The sequence below is a fragment of the Erythrolamprus reginae genome, chromosome 7, assembly GCF_031021105.1.
Source record: "Erythrolamprus reginae isolate rEryReg1 chromosome 7, rEryReg1.hap1, whole genome shotgun sequence".
Taxonomy (NCBI): Eukaryota; Metazoa; Chordata; class Lepidosauria; order Squamata; family Dipsadidae; genus Erythrolamprus; species Erythrolamprus reginae.
In genome coordinates, this window is record NC_091956.1 from 61,100,292 (window position 1) to 61,112,348 (window position 12,057).

At 35.6% G+C, this 12,057-nt stretch overlaps 1 protein-coding gene across 5 annotated transcripts in view; it reads right to left on the reverse strand.

Moving 5' to 3' along the window:
* Positions 1-1,220: 1,220 nt before the first annotated feature.
* The window catches only part of ANKRD50 (ankyrin repeat domain containing 50), a 47,861-nt gene continuing 37,024 nt past the window's right edge, over positions 1,221-12,057 (reverse strand). For all 5 annotated transcript variants that reach the window (XM_070757690.1, XM_070757687.1, XM_070757688.1 and 2 more), the window contains 2 exons: positions 7,645-11,195; positions 1,221-5,299 (listed from right to left, as the gene is read on the reverse strand). In XM_070757690.1, coding sequence (XP_070613791.1) covers positions 7,648-11,195 — 3,548 coding nt within the window. In that variant the 3' untranslated portion in view covers positions 1,221-5,299; positions 7,645-7,647. The remainder of the gene's footprint in view (positions 5,300-7,644; positions 11,196-12,057) is intronic.

Below are 12,057 nucleotides of genomic sequence, written 5' to 3' on the forward strand. Positions count from 1 at the left end.
AGGGTGTCGTCATTGAATTTCTCGCTGCAGAGAAACAAACTGTTGGGAACATTCACAAATGTTTGTGTACAGTTTATGAAGAATCTGCAGTCGACAGAAGTATGATTAGTGGGTGGGCACTGAGGGTGAGGGTGAAGAGGTGATTCTCACAGTACGGAAATGACTTTGTTACAAGAACAAGAAGTGGTACCAGCAGGGCACACACTCCCTTGTGTCTCGCTGGAGGAAGACCATAAAATGGGATTACAAAATAAGGAGTGTAGAAGAAACTTCATCCTTTCTTGTATGTAAGTTTCATTGTGTTCAATAAATAATTGTTGGAAAAAAATGTGGTGCATTATTTTCTGGGCGAGCCTCATATATCGAGATATACTTGCATTCACAAATCACATTAGAAAACAAAAATATGTGTACAGGAACAAAATTTTCTAGAATGTATTTTATTCCTGCATATGCTTTCCAACATTGAAGGGTTACAACACATATGCACACCAAGTATTTACTGACATTTCTAAAGGAATTATGAAATTTCCCATCATTTATTATGCCAACTAGTTGTAGTGCAGTCCACAAGTTGAATTATCAGAAAGAAAAAGAATTCTAGTTCAATCGCCTATCAACTTCCCATATTATACCATTTTCTGGTTTTTATATCAATAATGACAGGTCATTCAAAGCATTAGATATACTACTACAGAGATATGATTTGTGTGAAATGACTTCAAAAACTTTTCTGATTTTGATGGGTCCATTCCAAGGATAAGCTAGTTTGAGTCCAACCAAATGGATTCTAAATTCTAACTTAAAGCTGGAAGATGGCTGATGTTTGGACATTCCTCCACCCTGTCATTCCTCTAGTAAGGATCACTGTTTGAAATTAGCTCCGATTACCAGTATTTTTCTTTTTTAAAGTAGTGTTACAAATGTTCCCACTATAGTACCATAATTATTTCTTTTTCCTATACAGTTACTAGTGGAAACATACATTTAGCCACTTTTAGCTATTTCCCAACATTTGGAAACCTCCCATCCTAATGCTTTGCCTTTTATCATATTGCATTCCAAGCCACCATGCCTAAAGTGAATCAGGCTTAATACTGGATTACACAATTAGGATAAAAACAACAAGAAGAAATTAAACAGCTGATAACTTACACCAAACATTCCATTAATATAGCTAGGCCTTGGTTTTTCAGAGAAGGGACAATAGCAAACAAATATAAAACAAATATCTGCTGAAAAGCAAATATATTTATTATGCACTTTCATATACATAAGGACTTTCATTTAATATAATACAAGAAATAAAATAAAAATTTTACAATGTGAAATTCAATGTACATTTTAGGCTATTTACAAACAATCCAGGAAATAAGTTTTCAACTGTGCACCATGTTATTTGAACAGTTCCAATGGAGGATATCAAGCATTAATAGACATTTGCATAGCAGCACAGGTGACAGGAAAGGATGCTTTAAGTGAAAGCAAAGCCATTTCCAATACTGATTATAACAAGACCTATATGGCACTGCTATACCTTAACATTTCAACATTTTGAAAGATAAATTAACTATCTGCTTCCTCTTAAGAATACTTACTGGGCTCACTTGCACTACAGATATTAAAATTCGCTTTATAAAACCTCAAAGGTTTAGTTCATGGGGGAATGACTTTAGCCAGTGAATTTAAGGGGGAAAAAAATAAAGTGAGGCAGAGTTTTGTTGATGCAAAATAGAAACCCATGGATCTTGAATTATATTATAACTGATCAGCGCTATCCAATCATTGCTTTACAGAACTGAACACACCCAAGAACGTAATAATGGTAATAAAACATAGAATGGTAATAAAACATAGAATTGTCACTTTCAGATGATCAATGCTTACCCTTCTTGAAGAGAGGCCACAAAAGTCAATATATTAAAATCACAGCTTAAGCAATGTGAAAGTCTCACACTCTTGTCAAATGGGTAGATTTATAATAAGGGCAGGCAGATTCTGAAAATATGCAGGAACTTTATACCAATATATTATCAGAAAGCATTTTCTTTCTGACCCTTTTTGATTGATTATTCTACTTAGGAGATATTCTTTGTATTATCCCAGCTCCTTCAAATGATAAAATTATTCTGCAACATGTAGCCTTGTTGGGAGTATGGCCATAAATGTAATTATCAAGTCACAAATACATACTAGGATAAAACAAGTCCAGTAAATACAATTTCAACAATAGCTGAGATAGGAAAGACAATGATCTTTAGGGATATTTTTTAGAATAAAACAATAATAAGAAATAAGGGCTGACGTTTTGAACTGTTTTGCAAATACCCAGTACTAGCAATACTTAGAAAAGGAGATTTTCGTGAGTATGAAATACTGTTTAACTTCCCATGTATCTTTAATGCTCTCAATGCATACAATCCTGTATCTTTTTCATTGCAATATTTTCATTAGCCAGGGGACAGCTTACTGACAAGCCTGTGCTACAAATTTTAACCTTATGACAGAGATCTCCATAGCTGACCTATAATTTATTCCATAAGCAGCCAGGTTGGGAAAAATAAAGCAGTGACACTTGGTTACATCCCAGTAATGGCAAAAACATGAATTTCCTGCTTTAAGTTACCAGGAAGAATGAAGCTTGTTTCGCCTATCCTGAGTTGTTGGTTTTTGGTCACAAAAGAGATGTACAAAGTAGCAGGGATAGGGTTTTATATGAATAGATAAGGACTGCTAGAAGGCAACTTAAAAAAACATTTATTTGCTATTTAGAGCCATAGAGGTTTTAAAATATATCTGAAAGATATATTGTGGTGCAAACCAATTATTTATTATTTTTAGCTGGAAAAATGTTGAAGTTTATTTCTAATCCAATAATATTAATAGGTGCCAAAAATAAAATCTGAAAAGAGAAATTTATGCTGGGCCAACACACAAAACAAAAAGAAGCAAAACAAATAAGCCATTTTTACTGCTTTAAATATATGCAGACAGGTTATCTGGGATTAGGCTTATCAACTCTTCTAATTATTTCATTTTTCAATATATTAAATTGCTTTATGTGGGATAACATTTTATGTCTATTTAACACCAAAATAGGCACCAGATATGTTCAATTTGTTTTGGAACATGTTATTCATTAGTTTCAAACAGGGAGACAAATGGAGGTCAATGAAATATCAATGCAATATAGTTCAGTGCACTAGAGATATCTTGTTTATTTCACATCATTTAACTGAGGATTGAATGATTGAACAAGAGCCTTCATATATTATAACAGCTGTACAACCACTAGGCTGTGTCTCTTCCATAGAAAAATCTGAAGCAGTGAGATAGAATGATGGGCCTCAGTTGGTCTTTCAAAGAGGAAAAAGGCAACGTGGTTTCAAACACATTCCTTCACCAATGCTGTTCAAAATGAGTGACAAGAACAAGTTTAACGTTTGTACCTAGTACGATCATTTTGCTACCATTGTTAAAAACTGACATTCCTGGTGAGAAGCGAAATATATCCATGGAAATACAATTTAAAATGAACAGAAAAGTACCACATATTGGTTTTGGTATCTTATGTTTGAGATGACCTTTACTATGTATGTACACATTTTGAGAACATAAAATGTGAACAAACCATACCCAGATACAGCCATATGACCAAACACTAACATTTGAAATTGCAGTGGGTTTTTTTTTTTGGGGGGGGGGGAGTCATAAATGTTCTAAATTATTACTATGGTTGCAACATTGTGAGGAAGTGAAGCTGGTATTTGTGCTTGAGAAAAGCAGCTGCAGTTAGGCAGAAATGCTTCTCACCCCATTTCCTTGAGGCTCAACACAAGCTCATGTTTTTTTCTCAGAGGGTTGTAAAAGTTTACCGACCCAGAAATCTGAGAACATATATTCAGTCATTCACAAATTTGCTCACAAGCCTCCACACCACTGTTTCGACTTCCTGGTTAATAGAGCCACACCCAGGCATTTTCATGGATATGCCAATGTCCACAGGCAACTTCACACCACTCAGAATCTTAGGTTACAAAAACAAATGCGAAGACAGAATGAGGAGGTGTGTTTAGGAAGAAAGGCGATATAAAGATTTTAAAAATTGGGAGGGGGGGGGCGCTGATATCTGGAGATTGGCAGCTATTATAAGAAGGCAAGAGGACTACCGTTCAGCTGCCAGGCTACAGCAAGCAGCGTTGTGCTGATGGGAATCCAGCCTGAAGCTTTGCTGGAAGCATGGTAGCAATCAGAAAAGGAGCAACTGCATCGAGACAGTATTTCATCCCAATCAATGTAAAAACTTTTGGAAGAAGGCTAATACTGACTGCCACTTTAAAGATTTGGAGACTTTATCTGAACTGAGTGTTAAAAGATTTTGAGAACAAAATATTGAACATTAAAGATGTATTTACATGACAAGAGCAATTTTCAAATCTGAGAGGGGTGGAATTGACCCACAGCAATAGACTGTTGTTGGAGAAAGTGGTCGCATTAATAAAACATTTACTATGCTGTGATGTGATGTGATGTGCCCAGTCCTGGAAAGCAAAGAACCCTCAAAGGTAATTAGCAATTTGGTTGTACGCATAATTTTCTCCTCATGCAAATTGCACCCTTTGAGATAGCTGCAGTCTTTTGTATGAGTATATGTGAACCTGCGGTAAAAAATGTAAGAAGTCTTAAGACATCTTAAAGTCTAACTAGGAGTCACATGCTGTAAAGCTGCTGGTGCAAGCATAAAATAAGAAGAAAATGATATTCAACTGGTGCTTAAAAGGCTTTTAAAAAGAAATGACCAGATGCATGTATATATTTGTGAAGTGAGGTTGTTTCATTTTTTTAGATAACCAAAGATACCGATTATCTTTTGGACAAGATTTTTTTTGTCATATTAAAATAAAATAAATACATAAGGCAATGCCTTTCAGCACAAGCCACCATGGAGATCTTTACCCTGATTATGCCTTCTTGAAAAGGAGCTTACATTTCTAATTCTTAAAACTTCCCAGTTTGTATGGCATATATGGCATTATCTTGTTCTGCTTTTAAGGAAGAAAGTGCTTATTCAATGTATTAAGTATAAAGTACACAAAATACAATTTCTGAAGCACAGAAGGTTACATTAAGAAGGCAGCCTTAACTTTTAGGCACATTGCAGTAATCAAGGTAACTGTGCTGCAGTGATCACATTCAGAATTTTCAATGTAGTTTAATGAGTAAGAAATGCTTTTATCCCAGTCTGGCTGACAAACCATTCTTGGCAACTTCTTTTTGTTCCTGGTGTTATGAAAACTGCCTAAAAAAACAACAAAATAAAATGAACATGTACATTCTGCTTCAAAAATCTCCAACTCTATCAATAACTAACCTATTTATAATGTCTTCAATGATATTCAAATAGCAATGACCAAAAATCTTAACAATATATCATTGATTTTTGAGGATATTTAAAATGGATTGTCTGAAATCAAATCCATATTTTAATCAATAAATTACAGTGAGGTCTACTGTCTCTAAGTAACATTGTCATGCCAAATTTGCTCTTAGCATTAAGGATCATCTTTACCCTATCTCAGTGAATCCGGTTTTAAATTTCCCCTGTCTCCCCCACCCTATTCCCCCCTACTGAGTGCTACTCATAGGAACTAAGAAACAGAATATGGTGATACAGGAATATGATACAGATATTATGGTACTGGGGATAAGATCACAATGTGGCAATTCTATTTTGACAAGATCATATCAATGTTTAACATGTAACTTGTGACTTGCAATTATTTTTAACAAAATTGAAAGCTTTTATAACTTGAAATGGCATTTTTTCTACTCATCCTTGAATTTCATTAGGTCACTAAATTCTTATGGTTTGTAATATTTTAGGTATGAGACAAAATCGCATGGGCTGACACACAAGGCCAATTTACAAAATTTTAAAAACACAATATGTATAGAAAAATATTGATTAAAGAAGAGCTTGCCCTTGAAAAAGGTGTAATAAGTCATAAGGAATCTAACATATACAACTATGAAAATAGAACTATTACAGATAGTTTATTTTAAAAAAATATATTTTAGTCGTTGACTGAAGTTAGGTGGTATCCATATTGAATGAAATAAAAATATATTGTAAATCGATAGATCCAAGTTATCATATTGTGGTCACAAGTGCAAAATCATCAAATTAAAATAACATTTATTGATTCACATTAGGGATTTAATTCTAATTGATCCTTATTTTCCCTCCTAGCAAGGTATAAGTTTGAATATGCTATCTTATGACTCTTGGAAGTTTCAATATATTACCTAGATTTTAATTCCTTTCATGTGGTAAGGACATATTAGCCGCCCCGGGTCCTTGGAGAAGGGCGGCATACAAATCTAATAAATAATAATAATAATAATAATAATAATAATAATAATAATAATAATGGTTATTAAACTCTCATGTTAGCAAATTATGTAGATAAAATGATCTTTTCCATAGGCTTCATTTTATATGATTACATTTAGATGATTGGTTTTGCCTAACGATCAACACTGGTATCTTCTCAAATGTATGATGAAATGTAGAATCAGAGGCATCAAGCAGGAACACAAATTTTGTATAAAACATCTATGCAACCTTCAATGTCTACCCTGTTTCTGTGATTCTATCCAACTTCATATCTTAGACAAACAATACTGTGGCCATAAAACTGTATTGAAGAACTACTGCAGTGTTTGCAGTTTCCCCACCTATCTCTTCAATAAATCATTATCAAAAAGCACTAAGGCTATCTTATTTGAAATTCTTGTTAAAGAAAAATGCATTGCCATTCCATAGCTGTAACCAATCCTTTCAATTACCTGGGATTTACCCAAATATATGCTTTACTCTTCTTTTAAATAATTTCCTAACCAAACAATGGGAGACCATGATAAATATTACACTGATATCAAAGTTCATAGCATGTCATTAAACTCTGGATTAATAGCTACTTCAAAATAAGAATATTCGTTTATTTATTTGTTGCATTTATATGCCGCTCACTCTGAAACAGACTCTGAAATGTCCCAACAAATGTTGTAACAAATCAATATTACTTTGTACTGCTTTTTCATGGTTTCAACTAATTATTTCATAATTTATTTTTTGGGGGAAATCTGAAGCATAATTCAGTTACATTTAAATCAAAAGAAAATTGAGTATTTCATTTCAACATAATCATGAAGCTTCTTTCTAAATGATTAGAAGGAAATTAATCAAAGCAATGTCTACGGAGAGGGGCGGCATACAAATCTAATAAATGAATGAATGAATGAATGAATGAATGAATGAATGAATAAATAAATAAATAAATAAATAAAGCACCTGACAGCTTAGGTCACAATCTAAAGAAGCAACAATATTAATAATCTAATTTAAAGTTTTGATTTTAATTTTTGGCAAATCATTAAAACTATTTTTATAAGGTCAGGTTTGTGACTTTATTAATGTCCACATGGATGTAGTTTAATGCAACCTACATAAAATGTCTCTGGTCATTTAACAGTTATATCTCTATAAGGTATTGTTCAGAGGAAAATAATCAGCTCTCACTTTTGATTGCCAGTCAGCAACAATGCCTAACCAAGAACTCTTTGAACAGGACAGTTGCTCACCTTTTACAATGGTGTTTCTTTCTTGTAACTGAAGCTTGGGTCATTTCCCTCAATTTGAAGTTTTAAGGCTTGTTTAAGGCTAAATTCTGTTTCTGCAGATGGATAGCCTTCCAAAACCTCCTGATGCCCTCGATCCTGGACTGTTCGTGGAACAGATACTCTACCAAGAAAAACCTGATTGCTCTGAAGATGGTAGTTTGGATTTGTCATGATTCCATTTCTCTTTTTTTGCTCTCCACTTTGTTGATGGATCAGGAACTGCTGTTGGGACCGGCAAACTTCTTGTTGGGCTGAAGGGACTAAAATTTTGCATTGTGTATCAGCAGGCATATTTTTAAGAGGCACGGTAGTGCCACATTTTGAAACAGGTATCTGTTTATCAAACTGAGTCATTTCATATTCTAAAACTTTTGGTTGTGAGGAAGTGGTTTGTTTTACTTTTTTCCCAGCAGACCCGGGTTTGTTGGAGCTTTCAGATTTCCCTGTTTTGTTTTGTTTTGTTGATTTTAGGCTGGGTTTCACCTGGCTCCATTCAAATTCACTATTTGGCGAACTATGATTCTGGCTTAAAGAATGAGTGGTGGAAGAAGGTGAAACAATGGACTGTCTACTTCTACTGCGGGGCAGTGAATGCTGCTGTATTTGCTCTGTGAAAGACATATTGTGGAAACTATCAATAGGTACTGTTTGGGCAGTTGCTGTAGAAGACGTTGTACGAAGAGAAGAGTTTTTTGAACTTTTCAATGAATTATTAGATAAAGAGGACTTCTGTCGGTCAACTGTTGAATCAGGAGATTCAGAGGGAGAACTAAAAGCGTGAGAGGGACCATTTGACAAACCTCGCAAAGCAGCTTGTACATCACCCCCACCGATGCTCCCTGAACTGTTTGATTTTATAGTTAAGGATTGCATCTTTGAAGGTACTGATTGCAGAGGTTTTTGTTCCATTGTATGGATTGGGGAAGGAGTGCATCCATTTAAACTAGAAGCACCATATTTTTCCAGTAGTTTAATTATTGGTGTATGCCCATTCTTTGCAGCAACGCGCATTGCTGTGCGCCCAAACTGATCTGCGTGATTTGGATCAGCATTATTTTCCAGTAATATCTGCACCACATCAATATGTCCTTCTTGGGCTGCAATGCAGAGTGCAGTAGCACCTTGATTACATGTATGATCAACTAAGGATCCAAGCTCAATCAAAAGCTGAACTACTTTGACGTGTCCCTGCCATGCAGCTGACTGTAAAGCTGACCGTTTTTCATTGTCTGATGCATTTACGTCAGCATGGTATGTTATCAGCATCTGTACCATCTCCACGTGACCCTGCCAGCAGGAAACATGGAGTGCCGTCCTTCCTTCAGCATCACTTGCTTCTACATTTGCACCATTCTCTAAGAAATACTCAGCCATTGATATCTGGTTTTCCAAGGCCAGGATGTAAAGTGTTGGCCTGCCATCAGCATCTTTATAGTTCACATCAGCTCCATGGCTGAAAAGTAGTTCAACTATATCTCTGTGCCCTTCTAAAGCAGCAACGCGGAGTGCATTTCTCCCATCATAGCCTCTATGATCAATATTAGATTTATTTTCCAGTAAAGTCTGCACACAGTCATAGTGGCCCTCTTGGGCTGCCAATATGAACGGTATACGTCCATCATTATCAATTTCATTAGTCCGAGCACCTTGTTCTATAAGTGCTTCACATATTAACCTATGACCTTCAAAAGCAGCCATATGCAAAGGTGTCCATCCTGCATCATCTCTATGGTTTTCATCTAATCCTCTATCCAGCAGAGTCCGTACTACTTCAACATTACCTTGAGCAGATGCTATGCTAAGAACTGTCCGTCCTTCACTATCAATGCTATCCACAGCTGCTCCCCAAAATAATAAAGTATTTACAACTGAAGCATGTCCCATTGACGCTGCAGCAAGAAGAGGGGTGCGGCCATTGTTGTCAGTATGATCTACATCTGCTCCGCCTTCCAGAAGCAAATCAACCACATCCACATGCCCTTCATAGGCTGCTACTAGCAGTGGAGTCATTCCGTCTTTGTCACAATGATCCACCTCAGCTCCCCTATCTATTAAAAGGCTCACAACGGAAGCATGTCCCTTGCTAGCAGGAACACAAAGAGCTGCAACGGAGAGAGCAGTCCTTCCATCCACATCCTCATGATTTACCTCTGCACCATGGTCTAGAAGATGCTCTACAATTTCTTTATGCCCCATGTATGCTGCAGCAATTAAAGCAGTTCTCCCTTCATTATCTGCTTTGTTCACCTCCGCTCCATGCTGCAACAGATTCAGCACAATATCTTCATGTCCTCCCCAGGCTGCTGCTCTCAAAGCGGTTCGACTATCAGCATCTGCACAGTCTACTTTTACACCAGCATACAGAAGTGCAGAAACAACTTCAGTATGTCCACCCCAAGCTGCAGATCGCAATGCTGTCCATCCATCATGGTCAGTATGATTTATGTTAGCACCACATCCAATCAAACAATTTACAACTTTGGTGTGCCCTTGCCGAGCAGCTAAAGTAAGTGCTGTCTGCCCAAGTGTATCTTCAATTTCGAAATCTGCTCCTCTAGAAACTAACAAATTCACTACATCAAGATTGCCACTGTAGGCAGCATTGGCCAGCAATGTTCTTCCATTTGAATCACATTGATTTATTGAAGCACCATTATCCAATAAAGTTCTAATAGAATCTTCCCTTTCTAATGCTTGTCGCACAATGCAGGATGTTCGATCATCTTCACTATTAATATGAGCACCAGCTTTTACTAGCAATTGTAAAACTTCCTGCTCTTTGGGGATCAACGTCAACAAAGAATCTTTAACAGGAGTACCATTCCAAATCATCCATAAAGCCAACTCAGAAGTTTCCAGTTGTAAATTTGAATCTATTAAATGCAAAGCAAATTCTTGTGCTTCCAATGGTGTTAAATCCTTGGCTCGACACGTATAACTCATTGCTAGCATCCGGTGTCCCTCTGCTGCATTGCATAAATATTTCTGTGTACAATGTTTTACATCCAACAACCATTCTGCAAAACTGTAGTGAAAAAGGATCTTTGTGTTTCCCAGACCATCAACGAGAACTTTTGATAGAACATCTAGTTTGCGCTGGAAATCTTCCGTAGACAATGTCATATTTTTGGTCCACACTGCATGGAACAATTCAGTTGTTGTGAGTGGTCTGCAAGCAGCAAGGATTACATTTAAAATAGGTTGGACTTTTGCAAACTGTTTTCTCACAAAAAGTCTCTGACAAAGCCAAAGATAGAGTCCATTTAATGTTCCAGGGATATCACGAATTTCTCTTAGCATAATGAAATTTTCTACTACTCCATCTAGGACACGCTCAAGGTACAAAAAGCAACCACTGCTTTTAATGTGAAGCTGATTCAACATTTCTGCAGTTTCTTTTGTGAGATGTTGTCTCAGGGCTTCTTCTTGATCCAAGCGATGAAGAATATACTGTTGGACATCTTTCACAATATAGGCTTTCCTGAGGTCATCAAGACTTATTTTTCGAAAGCCTACGGGGAAAAAAAAGAGAGAAAGATAAGCATTTCATAAGTTTAATTTCCAACTAATTTTACTTATTCTGTTAGAGATGTTCAATTTACTTAGATGCAACACATCAGATATATCTAATATTTCATGAACTACTTAACTGCAAATGAAGGTTTTTCTTGAACACAAGACATGTTTCTTGTTTAAACCTCCAATTTTTAATATTTTATAAAGCAATATTATATACTCACAATGTCTAAACTTGCTATACGATAATTAATTCACAAACTGAGTTTTGGAGTTCGCTGTATCACAAACACTGTAGATTATTCCATTTTCAAGATTATTTGCCATTTGTCCATATCTATAAAGTTATGACTTTTTTCAAGTCAGAAAATGTAATTTAAATTCTCTTACTTTTCTTAAACACATGGCTTCTCCATCTTGGCTTTTTTTGTAAAATAAATTATGACAGTGTAATATGATATGTGTTGCAGTTCATTTGAGGTTCTATTTACCTACTTTTAAGAACTACAAGGACCATATTATTTTATTCTGTCCTGATCAAGAGAACTCAATCTTCTTTATTTATTAAATTGAAAAAAAATAATATATATATATATACACACACACACACACACACACACATTTCAATTAATCAACTAAAGAAAGCTGCTGACACAGAACTGCTAATATGACCACCTAATTGCCATGCAACTACGAAGATATGACAGTATCAATGCAATAGTTAGGACACTGTTTTTTAAAGAAATGAACAACTTGTGAGTGCTATAAAGCCTGTAAATGAAAGTTGGATTTAAATTATTCCTAACTTTGATGATGCTTTGTTTAATCTTTACCATCTGTATATTTTTTCTTCTAATC